At 35.7% G+C, this 20,066-nt stretch overlaps 1 protein-coding gene across 1 annotated transcript; it reads right to left on the minus strand.

Moving 5' to 3' along the window:
* Nucleotides 1–2,175: 2,175 nt before the first annotated feature.
* alpk2 (alpha-kinase 2) lies at nt 2,176–18,751 on the minus strand. The gene is made up of 11 exons (XM_073825251.1): nt 18,611–18,751; nt 14,083–17,083; nt 11,263–12,721; nt 10,356–10,509; nt 9,739–9,869; nt 7,588–7,626; nt 7,140–7,438; nt 6,966–7,054; nt 5,696–5,913; nt 5,520–5,568; nt 2,176–3,339 (listed from the first exon to the last, which is right to left on the minus strand). Exons 1-11 carry the CDS (start codon nt 18,631–18,633, stop codon nt 3,138–3,140), a joined length of 5,664 nt encoding a protein of 1,887 aa, XP_073681352.1. The 5' UTR covers nt 18,634–18,751; the 3' UTR covers nt 2,176–3,137.
* Between the last annotated feature and the right edge of the window lie 1,315 nt (nt 18,752–20,066).

The raw sequence follows: 20,066 nt of genomic DNA on the forward strand, positions 1-20,066 counted from the left end.
ATAACTGAATTTATCAAGAAGAGACCATCTGCACGGTTCCCGTCACCATCCGGACATGTAAACACATCGATAACATTTGCACATGACCGGACTCTGAGCCAGCTGCTGAAGGGAAAGACAAGGGCGAAAACGGGGTGACATTTGCAGTCACATTTCTGTTCACAGGTTGATTTCGATGGCTTAGATAAACACTCAGCCATCATAGGTGAAAAAATAAAGGCTATAAGCCTAAAATATCGACGTTAATAAACTAGTACACTAAACCTCCAGTCATTCTAGACTATCAGTTGTCCTCCTGAGCTGTGGAGTGTGACAATGGTGTTTGTATCCTGTGTCGTCAAACGCCATTATCACACTAAATAGCCACGGTGAGACCTCTCAACCTCCTCAGCCAAACACCAACATGATGACGGATTCTATTGTGGGAATATGAGACACCTTGAGTCTTTAAATGAATATGTATGAGTATGTGTGTGTGTGTGTGTGTGTTGATCATTTGGCATCTGCCAAAAATAGATGCAGTAGATCATATCTGCTATATGTGTACTGACCCAGTTGCTAGACAGTATGCATGACATGTGACACACTTTCTTCAGTATTAGTATGGTATCTTCATGACAAAAAAAAAAGTTTCTTGCAGTTTTAATGGGTCAAGTGTTACATTGATTAAAAGTGACAGTAAAGCAGTGTTATGTTAGTATCTTTGAGGTAAGATTATAGTTTTATGACTATTTTAGATGTAATTTTTTCATTTTATTTTATTTATATTTTTGAAATGGTCATTTTTATCATTTTTATATCTATGTATTTTAATATTTATATTTTAAAATAATGTTATTTTATATAAATAAATTTTACATAATTGTTATATTTTATAAATAAATAAATATATATATATATATATCAACTTAGATATTAATTTTAACAATTAAAAATGTCAAAATAAAATATTAAATTATTTTTAAAAAGCTGTTTATCGTGTATATATATAATTCTAAAAAAAACAATAAAAATGTCATTAAAATATTTTAAAAAACAAAAATTGTCATTTTTCATGTCAATAATTTAATGTCATTTTAATCATGTATTTGTGTGTGTATAAAATTATATGATTTATTTTGATTTTAAACTTAAAAATGTTGAAATAAAATATGAAATTATTTTTAAAAGCTAAAATATTTTAATGTCATTTTTATCATTTATATGTGTATATATATATATATATATATATATACAGTATACATACAAAATTTAATTATTCATTTAGATTTTTGCTTTTAATTAAAAACGTCAAAATAAAATGCTAATTATTTTTTAAAAGTTGAAATATTTTTGTCTTTTATGTGTATAATTAAAAGTAATAAAAATTATATTGAAATATTTCAGCTTTTTAAAAAATTCTGTAATTTTTCATGTCAGCAATAATTTCATGTAATTTTATCATGTTTGTGTGTGTGTGTGTGTGTGTGTGTGTGTGTGTGTGTGTGTGTGTGTGTGTGTGTGTGTGTGTAAAATTATATTATTAATTTAGATTTTAGTTTTAATAATTAAAAATGTTTAAATAAAATGTTTTTTTATAAAATGTCATCAAAAATATTTCAGCTTTTAAAAAATAATTTCATGTCATCAGTAATTTCATGTAATTTTTATCATGTGTTTGTGTGTATAACATTATTATTTAGATTTTATTTTTAACAATTAAAAATGTTCAAATAAAATATGAAATTATTTTTAAAATATGAAATATTTTAGTCATTTTTATCATTTATCAAAGTTTTAGAAAATCATTTCATACTTTACGTATATAATTATTTTGTTTAAACATTTTTAACAAAAAAAAAGTTAATTTTTAAAAAATAAATATAAGTATATAAATAAACAATTATGTTTTTTACATTTTATTTTAAGCTAAAATAAGTAATGAAATGATTTTTTAAAGTTTTAATTTACCAAACTTATTTCAGTTCAACTAAAATAATGTATGATTTCTTCTGGACTGCAGAAAGCAACATGAAATGTAATTTATATAAATAACATAACTTTATAAAATGATTGTTTTTATAAACTGTAGAATTTATTAAATAATTGTTCTTTGTATTTTATTTTAAGCAAACATTTATATAAAATAAGTAACTTTTTTTTAAGTTTAAAGACTAAAATAAAGCCCAGACTCAATAAAGAAAAGCAATACTTATTAATCCACAATATATCATTCAGAAGAAATCATTCAAAGCCAATACAAGATGATTGTGGTTCAGTCAAGCCAAGAATCTGATAACCTTTGACCTTCAATCCACTAAGACTACTAACAGATAAGACTATCTATACATTTGCAGAAAGTAGCTACAGTACCATCACCGTTTTTAATACCAGGTGATTCATTTGTGCAGTTCATTAACATTAACAGGACAAATACATGGCTTCAAACGTGTGTACTTATATATAGCAATGAGGCAATAAGTCAAATGACTTTGGAAGGATGATGGAAACGTGAAGGTGGAGGATTGTCATTCTTACTGAGGCAAATCAACAGCTGTTTACTAGGGCAAGCGGACAAACTTTTCCATTGCATCATATTGACCACCTCATCCTTCCTTCCTTCCTTCCTCCCCAGAGACAGTGTAGAAGGACTTTAGAAAATCCAAAATAAAAGAAATACCAAAAAAGAAACTTTTGTTTGTGTGTGCGTGAGTGTGACAAAAAAAAAGGATTTTAACAGCTTCAAACATTCAATTCTAGCATTTACACTTACATTTGTACATTAACCTCACTCATAAAGTAAATATCTACTTAAGATTTAGCAGTTTGATAAACTAAGTACTTATTGCACATATTATAACATCCGATCGCAATCAAAGCAAATCAGGATGAAACACTATAGCTGATATTTCTTTGGTTTAAACAAAGAATATTTCATCAAAACAGTGTTAAATCAAGTGTCAACCCACTCACCGTTTAAAAAACATACAAAATTAAATAAAAATCAGTAATAAGCTCATTTAAAATAGCACAAAAGAGCTCTCAAGAAAGAAGTAACCTCCCTACTGACCTTACAGATGAATGTCATCTTACAAATAAAGAAACCTCTCAGAAACACGCTTGTCCCTGAGCAAAACCGAAGTTCAGAGTCTCTGCGATCAGGATTTGGCGTTCAGAACCGAACCGAAGGTTTTTTTCTTTGGCGCGGGTTGTGTTTTTGGCTTTGGCGGTGCGACGGCCCGCTTCGGCTTGGGCTGGAGGGATGTGAGCCCCAGAAGCTCGCAGAACCTGTTACACTGATGAAGAGCCTTGAACTGATCAATGAAGGTTGTGGCACAGTTTCCTCTGAATCCTTTATAGCTGTAACAATAAAAAAAATCTATTAAAATTACTGCTTTCATAAGAACTTGGGCTGTCACGATTTCTCAATTTAATTCAAGTAGGCTACTCGATTTGAACAAATACTGACTGCATTTGTGTCCAATACCCGGCCAACCACCAGAAGTGGCGCCTTTAAGAATCCATAAAGCGCATTATTAGACCCATTTAATGCTCATAATAAAGAATAACGCTATTGTGAACTGTTATCCTCTATCCTATACTGTACATGTGTGGAGCGTCTTGACTCCATCTCTGCATAATTGCTGTAGTTTGGTTTTATTACAACGTTCATCTACAAACGCAACGTCTGCCATTTAATCAAATTTGTAAAGGTACATTGTTCGTTTATAAACCTATGTTCTCAATATGCTAACTGTTCATCGCGATTTCAAAATAAAAGGTCAAACCCTCACTCTTGAGTTTAGACGTTTTGATGTCCACATATTCAAGAAATGACAGTGGCTCGAGCATTTCTGTCATAAAGAAATAGCATTTGAATTAAATGTTTAGTGGATATTAAAGGATAACTATTGCCAAAATGCAACCTGGGCTGTTTTTTTGTTTTACTGTAAACAGACAAACTTATATCTAAAAGCATAATTACGACAAACGAGTCGTTTTTGAGATTGACCGTGATTTCGTTTTGTGGTCAATGGCCGGTGAATGGGAGTTCTAGGGGCGTAACTTTGAGCGCATCAAAATTGATATTTTTACAACAATAAGAAAGCTCGACACACCATGAAACTTTGCCTGAAGTATGCCTGGGTCTCTACACATGAACTCCAGCATTGAGAACATTGTTTGTGTACACAGAGTTTACTAAAAAGAAAGGTTTTGAACAACTCACTTTCACTGTTTGAGTTTCCGCTCGCGTTTGAGTTTTCCGCTCGCTAATTATTTTGGCAATAGTTATCCTTTAAACACGGATTAGATCACGTTGTAGAGGGTAAAAACAATCGTCAGGACGTTGGCGCCCTCTGCAGGTTTTTGCTATAATGCGTGATGCACATTAGCTTTATTGTTTACAATACAGTATGTATTATGACAGTTTTGGTGGTAACACTTTCTATGAAGCCCATTTTTATAATAAATTATAAGGCTTTATAATGAATGTATTATGAAAACCTTATAGTATGTTATATCATCTCATGAATAATCATAACAACAATTATAATACATTAGGCCTATAATACTTGACTATTTGAGGTTATAACTTTTAATTTAATTATAAGTATTAAATTTACTTAATTTATAATGGACTATATCATATTACATTTATTTTTTACATTATATTACGTTTTATTTTGATGGTCCTTTTAGTCCATTGACTTTAAGCAACTTTCCAACTACATGTCAACTAACACTCCTTAGAGTGTAGACTTGGGTTAAGGTTAGGCTAGGTAAAACGTTCATGTACTTGCAAAGTAACTAATAATCAGTTTGTCTTTTGGGGAACCATCAAAATATAGTGTTAGCATATATATCTAGCATACTACTACTAATAATTACTGCTAGCTGGCATGTTGGCAGTTGCAGAGTAACGTATCAAAAGCTGTCTAAATAATCAAACGGATTATACAAATATGTCATATTACACTAACATCTGATCTGATACCTGATCGTATACGGGCTTTAAAAAAGTGTTACTGTTTTGTTTAATAAAACCATGTGATTACTTGCTTTTGATATTTTATTCGAACTAACTATTATTACCTATATGTGGTCCTGGACCACAAAACCAGTCATAAGGGTAAATCTTTTGAAATTGAGATTTATACATTATCATCTGAATAAATAAGCTTTCCATTGATGTATGGTTTGTTTGTTGATGATGGATGGTTCAACTATTTTAAAATCTGAAATCTGAGTGTGCAAAAAAAATCTAAATACTGAGAAAATGAAGTTCTTAGCAATACATATTACTAATAAAATTATATTTTATTATATTTACAAAACATCTTCATGGAGCATGATCTTTAATATCCTAATGACGTCTGGCATAAAAAAATAAATCGACCATTTTGACCTATGCAATGTATTTTTTGGCTATTGCTACAAATATACCTGTGCTACTTACTGTAAGGCTGGTTTTGTGGACCAGGGTCACATATATTTCATTTTAAAGGATAAATCTGAGATATTTTGAATTCAGAACGTACCCTTTTTTACAGGTGGCAATCCCAACATCTGTCAGTTTCATACCCACACCTGGAGATAAAAGAACATTTGTGATTTTGTGACTTGCTGTATTCAGGTATGAATTCCTCTTGTTACAGCATCCCACTGTTAATGTCATGGTGTGCAATATATGGTAAAATGGAAGAGTGTTATTTACCCTGCATATCGGTGACCAGCAGGTTGCCTTCGGTCTGTGAATAGACCCAGTGCTGGAAGGCACAGCATTTCTGTCCCGCCTCAGAGTCTCTGCGCATCAGGTTGATCTCCTTCCCATCCTTCACAGAATACTTCACAAAATCTCCTAGCAGCTCTTCCTCCAGCGTGGCGTAAGGGATGTTGTTAGATGGCCGGTGCACCAAATAAATAGGGATGATTCTGGGAAATTAAGGACAATTTGATGAATTAATAAAAATAAAAAATATGTATTTGACTAAAGTATGTCCTAAAGCCTTTGAAATGTACACACAGAATTCAAAAGTTACAGTTAAGTCAAATATTTAATAGTTCTATTTCAAGCTTGTTAATAGTGCATAAACTTTAAAAATAATTTTAAACATTCAAACATTCTGACATTCAAAAGTTTGGGAATTAGAAGATTTTTTTTTAAGTCTATTATGCTCATCAAAGTTCCATCTGTTTGATCTAAAAACAGAAGAATAAGGAATATTATGAAATATTATTGCAATTTTTAAAAAATATGATTTATTTCTGTGATTACTCCAGTTTTTAGAATCACATGATCCTTCAGAAATCATTCTAATATGCTGATTTATTATCAATATTGGAAGCAGTTCTTCTGCTGGATTCTTTGATGAATAAAATTAATAGCATTTATTTAAAATAAAAATATTTTCTAACAATAGTCATTACTTTTTATGAATTTAACACATCCTTGGTGAATAAAAGTATTCATTCCTTTAAAACAAGGAAAGAAATAAAATTAAAAAATCATCAAAATTGTATTCATCAAAGGATCCTGAAAAAAAGTAGCACAGGTTCCAAAAAACATTAAGCAGCACAACCATTTTAAATACTGATAAAAAAAAAAATCTGAATATTAGAATGATTTCTGAAGGATCATGTGACACTGAAAACTGCAGTAATGATGCTGAAAATTCAGCTTTGCATCAGAGGAATAAATTCTATTTTAAAGTATATTCAAATGGAAAACCACTATTTTAAGTTGCAATAATATTTTACAATATTATTTTTTTCTGTATTTTTAATTAAATAAATGCAGTCTTGATGAGCAAAAAAGACTTCTTTAAAAAACAATAAATATTATTATAAACACTTTTCACCCCACACAAGTACATCATAGTTACATATATAAATGAAGTGCATTGAAACAATACTCTACGTAAGTTTCCCAGAACTTTTTGCACTTCACAAGCGTGTAGTGTGAGTTTGTGTATTGTTATACTTACTCTGGCACCTCTCCAAATGATGCTGCAGACTTGGCCACACTGTTGTACGCTTTAATATATTCCCTGGCGGTATTCTGCACATGACATTCCTGTTAAAAAAAAAAAAAAATTAGTCCCAAATCTCCTTAAGTTAATTACTCAATTAAACATCTCACCAGAGACATCCATTCTCACCTCTACAGCCAAGCTGTAGTTCTTCTGGACGAGTTCATCATTATTTTTGGTCCCATAGCTGATGGCATTGTGTACTTTCAGGACGCAGGGATGGCCGGGGTAAAAGCTTGGCAGATTGCCTCCTCTAAGAGTGGTCCTGAAAGCCTTGCGGTGCATGCCCTCACCGAAGTGGACCTTTTCAGTCACGATGCTAGCAGGTTGATGCTCTCCAAAGTACTGATCTGAGAGAAAATCATCTTTAAAGAGAAGCGGGCTGCACTGGATGTTCTCCTCATCGCCATCCATTACCCTGGGCTCAGCTAGGAGATACATAAATAGAATAAGAAGTGTTGCAAAACTAACGATGACACTCACAATCCATTAGAACATCCTATTATTCGTCATACAGTTCATAATAGTTTAGTTACTTATAGGAACATCAGAGACCATGAAATTAAAGTCCGTTTACCTGGCTGATCATGACTCGGAATGACTAGTTCCATAAGCACTGAAATGAAAAATTTTACACAGCTGAGTCAATGTGTGAAATAATCTAGTTTTTTTCATGTTTGCAGATTTAATTAATAATACACTACCAGATGTAAGAAGCAAGATTTTGTTTTTTAAAGAAGTCTCTTCTGCTCACCAAGCCTGCATTTATTTGACCCAAATTACAGCAAAAAAATTGAAATATTTTTGCTATTTAATTAACTGTCTTCTATTTGAATATATTTAGAAATGTAATTTATTCCTGTGATTTCAAAGCTGAATTTTTATCATCAATACTCCACTCATATGCTCCTTCAGAAATCAGTCTAATATTCTGATTTGCAGCTCAAAAAACATTTTTTATTATTATGCTAAAAACAGTCGAGTCCAATTTTTTTAGGTTTCTTTGATGAATAGAAAGTAGAATTCAGAATTCAGAAGAACATAATTTATTTGAAATCAAAATCTTTTGTAAAATTTTAAATATCTTTATCATCACTTTTTTCTAGCATCATTGCTAAACAAAAGTATTCATCAAAGAATCCTGAGAGAAAAAAAAAGTACTCAACTGTTTTAAATGTTGATTAAACAATAATAACAATATTTCTTGAACATCAAATCAGCGTATTCAAATTATTTCTAAAAGATCATGTGACACTGAAGATTAGAGTAATGGTGCTGAAAATTAGGCTTTGATCACGGGAATAAATTACATTTTAACATATATTAAAATAGAGAGCAGTTATTTTAAATGGTAAAAATATTTCCCAATATTAATGTGTGTGCTGTATTTTAGATCAAAGAAATGCGGCTTGGTGAGCAGAAGAGACTTCTTAAAGTGATAGTTCACCCAAAAATGAAAATTTGATGTGTATCTGCTTACCCCCAGGGCATCCAAGATGTAGGTTACTTTGTTTCTTCAGCAGAACACAAACGAAGATTTTTAACAAAAAACCGGTGCAGTCTGTCAGCCAAATAATGGACGTGGATGGGCACCAGACCTTTAAAAGTAAACAAAAAAATGCACAGACAAATCCAAATTACACCCTGTGGCTCGTGACGATACATTAATGTCTTAAGAAACTGAACAGTATTTATATCATTTTTTATCTTTGATACACAGCCACGTCCATCTGTCCTGAGCACGAGCTCATCATACGGCTCGTTACATGTGAACGCGCTCTGGCGTAGAATATCCAAACGCCGGAAGCGATCTGTCGCATGTATACGACACTCATTGTTTAAACAGAGCACAGAGATTGTGGGTATAGCGGCTATTCAAAATGGTAATTACTTGCCCTTATCCTGATTGTTCAAACCAATTTAAAGCTAAAAGATTACGTTTGCTTGCGCAAACTCATACGGGACTTTTCACCGATTTCCCCTTACGACATTTGCGTATAATACGCCAGAGCGCGTACACATTTAACGAGCCGGATGATGAGCTTGTGCTCAGGACAGATGGACGTGGCTGTGTATCAAAGGTAAAAAATGATATAAATACTGTTGTTTCTCGCAAAAAACAATCATTTCGTGTCTTAAGACATCAATGTATCGTCACGAGTCACAGGGTGTAATTTGGATTTGTCTGTGCATGTTTTTGTTTACTTTTAAAGGTCTGGTGCCCATCCACTTCCCCTTATTTGGCTGGCAGACTGCACCGGTTTTCGTTAAAAATCTTTGTTTGTGTTCTGCTGAGGAAACAAAGTCACCTACATCTTGGATGCCCTGGGGGTAATCAGATAAACATCAAATTTTCATTTTTGGGTGAACTATCCCTTTAAAAACATAAAAAATCTTACGTTCCAAATTTTTTTTTTCTAACATTATAAATGTATTTATTGTGACTTTTGATTTAACTTTTGATATTTCTACTTTGTGTATTATGTATGGATTGAATGCTTGCATACTTGTATGAATTTATTTAATTAACAGTCGAATTGAGCCATTCTTGAAACAGGAAAAGTCTTTATCTGGCTTTTTTAGTCTATTACATCAATCACCCTGAAACTTCAGAGCATGAGTTCCTGCTTTAACTTTCTGCTTAGTCATGAAGTACTTTAGCAAATTAAAACCGTAATTTATAGCCTCCTTAATCATTAGTCTGGGAAAGCAGCCCTCTGTGTCTTACCCTCTGACGTGAGATGGTACTCTGAGGTCGAAACAGAAATGTTGGCAGCGTTCAGGCTGCATTTGTAGAGCCCTAGATCTTTACTGCAAGCCTTTACGATAGTCATAGTGAGGCGTCCTTCATCCATCTCGCTACAGAAAACAGGAAAAACTTTTATAGTAAAGCAATAATTCTTCACATATCTGGGCAAAAGCCCCTACACCAAATATCAGATGTTCAATCATGATTATAAGCAATAGAATCTAAAACTTCAATTACAGCTTACAAAACATCTAAGAAGGACCATTCTGGACCGTAGAACCCTGTTTAAGAGCGTCTGAGGCACAGTCAGCATTTAGTACGAATGAATCACACTGTTATGTAAAAGGTTCATTTCGCTCCCACTCCAAGTCGTGGCTGAATCACCAGAGCGCTGATGTTCACTCAGGTCTCTGCCAAAATTTACAGCAGTTTTGGACGAGAACAGAGTGCCACCAAGTGGTACAAAAGCTATAATGATGTCCTTCAGAAATTCGGTCATCTCAGTTAAGTAAATCCAATTTTGGACTCAGAGTCAGACGATAATGTAGATAGATAAGGTGAAGCAGGAACTGATAGGAAAAGAGCATTTTTCTTACACTTTGTTTATCTCTGACAGAACGGTTCCCTCTTTAGTCCACCTAATGGTGGCATCAGGTGGGACGGGATTGAACTGGCACCAAAGCAAGATGTTCTGGGGGTCGGCAGGGACTGGGTCAGCCTGGATCTCTGAGATGACACGAGGAACCACAACTACAACAAAAACATATAAAAATGCATCATTTACACTCCATTTTACATACATTTATTTGATAACCTACTTCTATTGTACTCCAACCCAAATGTTGAATCAGCCTAAGGTGATTAGCTAGTCTCTGTCCCTAAGGTGGGCAAGCTGATTAGGCTGGTCTGTTTAGTTGGTTTTAGAGATTTATGGTCACTTGACCAATTGGCAAACCAGCTAAACCAACTTTAATAGGTTTAGTTCACTTCTGGAAAAAATATTTTCCTGAAGAAGTACCTAAAAAAAAGTGAAAGTGCAAAGAAAGTCAAACGGCCTTTATAAAAAAGGTAAAACAACTATGTTGGATGATTTTTGAACCAAAGTACACAGACGAATAACTAACCGCGCTTGACTTTTCCAACGTGATTGTGTAATGTGCAAAGACGCGATATTAATATTCTAGAAGTGAACAAAAGCTAAACCAGCTAAGATGAGCACATCAGACTGGGTCAAGTTGGATGGTTCTGACATTTCTGACTCAGGAATGCATACTATAAAAATGGTCCTCTGCAGGGGTGTCCATTCCTGCTCCTGGAAGGCCAGTGTCCTAATCAAACACATCCGAACTAGTTAATCAAGGGTCTTCAGGGTTAGCAGAACACCTCCAATCAAGTGTTTTTTAAAGCTAAACTCTGCAGGACATTGGGCCTTTTGGGCGCAGCATTGGACAACCAATAAATTGATTTCTAATTTGAAGTTGAACAGGAATGCATTTGGAGAACCTTCTTTTGGCACTGGAATCTTCTGCTTGACAACTTCACTGTAAGCTCTCCGAGTTGTATCTTCCTCATCTTTTCTTGCTTGACGGAAAATTGCGGGCAGCTGTGGTCTTGTCCTTATGGGAACTGCTCCAGACAGGTCGACTGCGATTCGCCTGCGCTTGACGTCGTCATTCAGCATGCTGGGTAAACACATGCTTGAAGGATCTGAGGTGCACGTCTTATTTTCCATCTTGGCTGTGCTACTGGCATCTACTTTGAGTTTTATAGGAGTCGCTTTCTGAGTGGCATTTACGCTTCCAGGATCCATCTTGGCAGCGAAACTCCCACTGGGTTCTACTTTAGGTCTCACTGACATGACTTTCTGATTGCTATCTTTGTCAATAACATCCAATTTGGTGGGAAGATGAAATGCAGGCTTATCCAGACCATTTGAGGCTACTTTCACTTCAAGGCTCTTCTGAGCACTTCTGCTTCCTGAGTCACTCAGTGGATCATTCTCAGGTTTTGACATGCCATGTTGCACATGTTTCTTTTTCTTCTTCCCTTGGGGTTTAGGAACAATCTTCTCTGTGATGACGATGGTTTCAATAACAGTAACTGGATGGTCTTCGCAACCATCTCCTTCTGATTTGAGATTATCTTTCATTTGGGATGCAGGCTGAAGATCTTGCTTTTTTGATGCTTGAACTCCAAGTTGCAGTTTCTCAGTTGGTTTCTCTTTATGTTTAGAGCGTGTTTTACCATCTGAGGCAGTTTTGGAAGACTTGTGAGGCATATTGTCTGTTTTAAGTCGTTCCTCACAGTTTGACCAAGAAAAATTACTCAAATTGGGTTCTTCCAAGTCTAGAGTGACATATGCAACATGTTTGTCCTCAGACACCATAAAACGCTGTCCTGTGAGTAAAATTAACTTGGAAAGCTCTTTGCCGATGTTACAGGTATCACTGAACTCCACGTTTCTTCTAGTATCCTTGATAGAAGGATCATCTAAATCTGCACCTTTATGAAAGCGATCTTCAGAAGAATCGTCGCAACTCGTCTCATTAATAATCCCTTTTGGTTGACAATCTAGGCCAGCTTGTGGACTCTTCAATAAATTATGATGGAGAAAAGTATTTTCAGTTTTGAGCGGTGCAAACGGCGTAATAATCTGCGGTAATATATTTCTTTCCTCCTCCTTTGGCTTCACAGTGCACTCCTCAGTGTTAAAATGCCCAAATGATTCATTTCCATCTGCACGTCCCGCCTCAGAAGACACGTGATTGTTCGATTGAGAGGGACATGTGTGGAGAGCAACATCAGAGCTGTGACGCCGCTCCTCGGTGCTCACACACTCAGTTAAATTCTTGTAAGCCGAGATACTTTGAGAAGTAAAACTGCTTTCACGTTCCTCCTCAAAGACCAACCCGAGTTGGGAAACTCTGTCACCAGTCACCTCCACCAGCGCACTTCCTTTCGACTGAAACACAACAACATTTAAAAAACATTAAATGGCGAAGACACAAAGAAATTAGAGGCAGACAGCATAGGAATTTGATAAGTCAATTTAGGCCTATTCTTGTCCAAACTACATTTAGCTGTTTGTTTACATACCTCACTGAGGCTCTGGTCCGCCTAATGCAAAAACCATTATGCTTTCAAGCCACAGTCTAAAGCCACATGTGCTTGGCAATGCTAGGGATCATCTCTATTATACTGATCACAGCCACTGTGTAATGTAAGTGAACCAATCACAGCTCTCTCGCTGTCTCAGGGGTCTGTGGGATTGGTGAAACTGTCGTACAGTACGACACTGAGTTTGCGAGCAGGAGTTATATTTCGGCCCTCAGCTGTGCTCATACCCCTCACCCACCGCCTCTCTAGTTCCTCTTTTGCTCTTTGGTCTATTATCATCCACCACCCTCTATAATTAGTCTGCATTTCTGTTTATCAGTATTTTTCTGTGCACCTCACATTTCCTCAGCAGCCACAGCTGCCTGTCATGTACGTCCGAGGGAGGTGTCAATGTTAAGTATTAGTGAGTGCATCTGAGCCATACTTTGGTGATGGATATGTCAAAAATGGCTGCAGAGGTTAGTTTAATCACATCTCTTTTGAGCAGAAAATAGGCGGGGAATAAAACAAAATCATGAATAAATAAATAATACACATTTAATATAATAATGTCTCTTTTAATTCTTTAGTATATCCTTAGTGCTTGTGTATGTGTGAGAAAGAGAGAGTGTGTGTACATTATTATGTTATATATTTGTGTGGAATGACTTGGCTCTTCCAGCACACAGTGTGTCATAATAAATATTGAAAGTCATGATGAAAGTGTTCCACACATGCAAGATCTATTTAAGGAAATGTTAAAGGTGACAAGCTATTTAAGATCACGTTCCGTCACAATAACTTGTGGAAGATTTTACATAATGGAAATGGTCACTAATAGAACAATATCAAAAAGTACCACGGTATTGGCATTTTTTGATGGACATTACCACGGTAATATCATGTTTTTGAATCTGAACCATTGCATTCTTTGTAAGCATACAAGCATACAGTAAGCATTTTAGTATGATGCTTATGTATGTTGACACCATCACTAGACTATGGCTCCACCAAAGTACTTTTTTTTTGCAACCAGTGATTAAATTTTCATTCAGTATGTAGTCATTACAGTACAGTTAACCAAAACTAACCTTTAGTTTAAACCGAAAACCCTGAAATGCAAATGTCTCCATGCAAACTTCAAAAGATCTAAAGAAACCCCAGTCAAAACACTGGAGTCTATGTTTGCCTGTGCTAATTGTATTTGAAATGTGCTAGTCATCTCACCTTTGCACTCCAAAGCTCTCCAGGGATTTGCTGACCTCCATAAAGTTTGGCACTGGTCTCATTTGCAATAGATTTTGATGCATTAGGCATATCCATGCCTGCATTCTTATCTGGTTTATGGGATTTAGACCTCTCCAACAAACTCATGTTGTTCTTCATCAATGTGTTGTCCTGTTTGTCTGAGTCTGAATGAGAAGGAAGTACATCTTTATCTCCTTGTTTAAAAACAGTTCCATTAGTGTTATCAGACTCAACTAGTCCTCTGCTTAAAGCTTGACCAGGTTCTTCTGGTTCTAAGAGGGTGAAGGACAGACATGTCTGTCCAGTGTTGTTTGCATTATCAGAACTTGTCCTTTGCTCCAAAATGTTGTCTTGGATTGCCATACCGTGTTTAGAACCAGTGCTTGGAGAGAAAGAGTCTTCCGAATTGGTGTTAACTGCCTGGAACCAGTCTGATAGTGCACTAGCCCAGCTGTCTGAGGATGACCACCTCTCAACAGGTGGAAACCTTAGCTCCCAGTCTTCAGTGTGGTGGTCAACTGAAATGTTCTCTCTCCTGGAGTAATCCGAGGCTTTTGTGTTGTCTGGATGGGCTGTGAGGGGGCTGGGTGGACATGAATGACCCCTCTTGTCAAAAATAGCACCCTCATCCTCTTCACCTGCCAAGAACTGGCGAGCGTCCAACCACAACTCGCTTCCAGCTTTAACATCAAGTTCCGTTCCTGTGAACTTTAAGCAAGCACCATCGATCTCCTCAGAACATTTACCTAAAGCTCTATTCGTGACAGTTGCTGGGCAAGGCATCACTTGTGAGAGATCCTTCTCATGTTTTTTTCCAATCTGTAAAGTTTCGTGCATGGATTGGGGGAAAAGTGACTCAGAATTATCAGTTGTCTCAATTGGATCATTGCTACAAGTTGGCAATAGTTGTACCCTACTGATATCCAATGGAAACTTTGTTCCAATCGTTTTATCAAGCATGGAATCATCAGTTCTGTTGGATTTTGATTCCATTACATCACGTTCTGAATCCTGGAGAAGATTCGGAACGGTTTGGGTTAAAGCACCAACATTTGAGGAAGCTAAGTCTTGATTTACAGTCTGAATGATCTCACTGTCATTGACTGGCATCTCAGCTGTTTCTAAGACATTGTTGTTCAACCCCAGAATGTCTGATAATAAGGAGGCATGTGTTAAGATGTTTAGTGTGTCTGCTTCATGCAAATCAGCCAAGGATAGATAAAAACCAGTCTTTGGATCTTCTGTCTTTGGTATCTGAGAGGTTGTGAAGCCACAACAAGTCAAGTCCTCTGCAATATCATGCATTTCTGGAAGAGTTTTATATGCAGTCGCCACTTCCACTTCTACATCAACACCTTCAGATCCATCCGGGCAAGTCTGGATGAGTGTTTCAGAAGAAGTTGCATCAGTCACATTGCTTGCAATCAAACATGAGCTTTGCTCACTATTCATTACATCAGAGACAATATTTACCAAGGGATCAACATCATTAGCCAATTGTTTAACCCCAAGTCCAGTTCTCTTAAAGGAGGCGTATTGGTTTAAACTGGTGTCTTGGCTCATTTCTTCTTGTTTGTTGTGTTCGGTTATTAATGGACCTTCTGGACTCATTAAAATGTCTAATAATGCAGAGGCATGTGTTAAGATGTTTGTAGGGTCTGCTTTGTGCAGTTCAGCCAAAAATGGATGAATGCCAACCTTCTGATCTTCTGTCTTTTGCATCTGAGAAGTCGTGAAGCCACAACATGTCAAGTCTTCTGCAATTTCTGGAGTTATATCTGCAGTCACCAATTCCACTGCTACTGTTTTGATGAGGGTTTCAGAGGAAGTTGTTTCAGTCCCCTTGCTTGCAATCAAGCATGAGTTTTGCTCACTATTCATTAAATGAGATGCAGTATTTACCAAGAAATCATCATCATTAGCCATTTGGTTAACCTTAAGTCCAATGGTCTCAAAGGAGGCGTAGTGGTTTAAATTGGTGTCTTGGCTCATTTCTTTTTGTTTACTGTGTTCTGTTAATAATGGAACTTCTGGCCTCATTGAAGTGTCTAATAATGCAGAGGCATGTGTTAAGATGTTCAGAATGTCTGCTTCATGCAAATCAGACAAAGATGGGTGAATGCCAATCTTCAGATCGTCTATCTGAGAGGTTGTGAAGCCACAGCATGTCAAGTCCTCCGCAATGTCATGCATTTCTGGAAGAGTTTTATATGCAGTTGCCGCTTCCACTGCTACATCAATACCTTCAGATGCACCCCGGCAAATTTGAATGAGGGATTCAGAGGAAGCTGCATCAGTCTCATTGCTTGCAGTCAAGCATGGGCTTTGCTCAGTATTCATTACATGAGAGATAGTATTTACCAAGGGATCTTCATCATTAGGCATTTGGTTAACCTCAAGTCCAATGCTTTCAAAGGAGGCATATTGGTTTAAATTGGTGTCTTGGCTCATTTCTTCTTGTTTGTTGTGTTCTGTTAATAACAAAACTTCTGGACTCATTAAAGTGCCATCTTTTTTGGTGTTTGAGCCACTATGTTTGTCATTTTGATTTCTTTCTATCATATTGTCCACGTCCATTAGGTGAACTATTACAGCAGCAGTACCGAAATCATCATCTTTATCATCATTTGGATGATTTGTTGTCAATTCTATCCAGGGATCCAGGGGCTGCGTTAAGACTAAATCGCTCTCATTTTCCTTTTCAATGTTTGTATTATGGATCTCAATGGTCCCATCCTCACACGGAACTGGCATTAATCCTAAGCTTCCTGAGGCTGAATCAGGGTGTTGATCAGGGACTGAACTGAAGCTGTCATCTGTCTGCTTGTCTGTGGCACGGGCAGGCTCATTTTGCTCTATGGGCAGTGAAGCGAAGGAACAGTTGACAGCATCTGTGTCCAAGAACAGCAGATTGTCTGGGGCGGTCATGTCAACCCGCTCATCTGTCATCTCCTCTCTCTGGATCACTGCACACACGTCACTGCAAGAGAAGAAATGGAAGAGGAGAAAAAAGAAAACAAGAAACTATTAGATGGATAGAAAATGAGAGCTATAGATCATTTAAAGCATATTAATCCGAGGCAAGATTCGCGCTTTTGGATATGGCGATATTCTTTTTAGAATCATGCCTTAGATTAATATGGTGTAATATGGGACTCTGGACCACAAAACCAGTCATAAGAATCATAAAAAAAAAGATATTTATACATCATCTTAAAGCTGGTTTGTTAGGATAGGACAGAATAGGATTTGACTGGGAACTATTTGAAAATCTTTAATCTGAGGGTGCAAAAAAAATCTAAATATTGAGAAAATCACCTTTAAAGTTGTCCAAATGAAATTCTTACATACGCTATGCGAAAGTTGTTTTATAAATAAATTTTTTTGATAAATTTTTTTGGAGCTTTGGTGTTGCCGACTTTACACTTTATTTTGTACAAATGAAATTCTTAGCAATGCATATTACTAATGAAAAATTAAGTTTTTATATATTTATGGTACGAAATTTACAAAATATCTTTATAGAACATGCTCTTTGCTTAATATCCTAATGATTTTTGGCATAAAAAAAAATCTGTCATTTTGACCCATACAATGTATTTTTGTCTATTGCTACACACTTATATACTTATACTTACATATATGAATATGTTTATCATTCATCTAATACTATCAATACACCATTGTACAACCACAGTGTTTTATAAGACATCATAGGCAAAATGATGTATTTTTGTATTTATTAAATCTATGTATTTTTTTTATAAAATTATAAAATTGAAATATTCTTTAAACAAGATAATTGAGAAATTAAACTTTTAATATTGCATTATTTTTAAAAAATGATTTTATTATAGTTTATATATATACTGATATTTAATTTAAAATATATAACATATAAAATAAATGTAAATCTAATTAAGTTAATTTCATAAATATAAATAACTGCATTTAATCCTAGGTTTTTCCATTGCAAACAACCTGCAGGTGTTGAGCTTCACTGGAAAATTGGTCAAATGAGTTTCCACTTAGATTTGTATCAACCCGTGTGTGTATTTCCATACGCGATTCCTACGTCAGAGCTATCAGATGAATATGACTCAGCCCTGTTTTTCCTACACGCATGATTTTCTTAAGCTACTCTTAAACTGTCATTGCGCGCTTTAGTCAGATGCAAGACGTCATAAATTTAAAAGACGTAAATAAATAAGGTTAATTGTTACTCATACACAGCCTTTAACTAATTTCAACTGATATATGTGTGCAAAACATTAAAAAAAAAATGTGTGGTGTACAATTCAAAATGTTAACTTGATGCTGTAATAAAAAAGACAGTAAAGAAACAGTAGAAAGCCAAATCACTATGTGTGTTAGAATATGATTAAATAAGAAAACAGTATTTTTTATATATATACTGTAACTATAAATACATGTGATTCAAATAATTAAGCTTCAGAATTTAGCAGCCAAAGCCATAAAAACTGTTGGCCTTTGACAGACTAGTTACCTCAGTTTGGACACATCTGTCATGAGAGACCAAGTCCAAAGATCTCACTCTCAAAGCAGCCAAAGCTCAGCATCAGATCCCTGTGGGCAGAACACAAATGGTTTCTCCCAACAACAAAAAAATCCCCAGACAATGAAGTAGGTACCTTTTTTTACATCCGAATGGGCAATTATACTCAACGGTGATGTAGGTCTGGAGAATATGAGGTTCACGTAAAGCTGACAGGTCTTGGGGGTTTGGGGAGATGGGTATTTTTAGTCCACATCCCCCTTAGTTCAAAGTGGGTTACCTGATAGCAGAGACATGTGCCATGCCGGACGATTTATCACTTCGCGGCTATATTTGCCTGCCTTGCCATCATCAGAGTTGACAAACATCATGAAGAAGATCTCTGAGGTGTTTTCATCTGCGAAGCCAGAACAAGATTATTACTGTCAGAACAGTGGATGGGAATTTGACATTGAAAGATATTTTAATGCCTCTCATGGGTGCAGAGCAAGTGTTTATCCTGCATCGGTGTCATAGACGCAGATAGAAGGATTTTAAATATAAAAAATCTTTAAAGCTCCACGGGGAGGATCTGATCTAAAGCGTTGATGCAGATTAATGATTGCAAGGTTCCTAGAAGTGCTTTGTTCTTTCCTTAGACAAGCTAATAAACATCTCCTTTGCCTCCTATCTATTCCAACACACTCTCTAGCACACACATCTGTAATGTGAGGTGGCCTTCCTAACAGGTGCATTTGGTTCGAGGAACACAGTTATGGAAACACTCTTTCTGTTTTAACATCGAATTCATGAAGCTGTCAGCAAGCAGCATGCTTCATATTTCTTGTGCTATTTAAAGAAGAGATGACCCAAAAACCAGCATTCTGTCATCATTAACTCTCCTTCATGTTCTCTGGTGGAAATCAGACTTTTGAAAGCATAAAGTGACTTTTTACGAGGAACATATAATGATGGAACAGATTATGAGGAACAGATTTCATGCAGAATGAGATTTAGATTGAGGTTCACTCGTTTCAGAAGCTTCAGAAATGCAGCACAAAGTAGTGCATGCAACTTTTTCACTATATTCACAGTCTTTTGAATGCATAAAGTGGCTTTTTATGAGGAACAGACCAAAATCAAGTTGATTTCACTTTTTTGGGTGATCTGTTCAACAGCAGTCTTGTTATGTGGTGCATGGATTGCAAACTGACCAATTTTGCATGCAAATTTTCATGCAAAATTAGATTAAGATTGAGGTTCACTTGTTTCAGAAGCTTCAGAAATGCAGCACAAAGTAGTGCATGCAACTTATGCACTATATTCACAATCATTTGAATGCATACAGTGGCTTTTTATGAGGAACAGACCAAAAATCAAGTTAATTTCACTTTTGGGGTGATCTGTTTAACAGCAGTATTGTTATGTGGTGCATGAATTGCAAACTGACACAATTTGTATTAAATGT

The sequence above is a fragment of the Garra rufa genome, chromosome 19 (assembly GCF_049309525.1).
Source record: "Garra rufa chromosome 19, GarRuf1.0, whole genome shotgun sequence".
NCBI lineage: Eukaryota > Metazoa > Chordata > Actinopteri > Cypriniformes > Cyprinidae > Garra > Garra rufa.

Bases quoted from the DNA above. Each gene is read 5' to 3' on its own strand.
- alpk2 (XM_073825251.1), bottom strand. From the start codon at position 18,633: ATGACAGATGTGTCCAAACTGAG. The intron at 12,722-14,082 runs GTGAGATGACTA...GTTGTGTTTCAG, and splicing joins GAGAGCTTTGGAGTGCAAAG to TCGAAAGGAAGTGCGCTGGT. The intron at 5,569-5,695 runs GTAAATAACACT...TTTTATCTCCAG, and splicing joins GCTGGTCACCGATATGCAGG to GTGTGGGTATGAAACTGACA.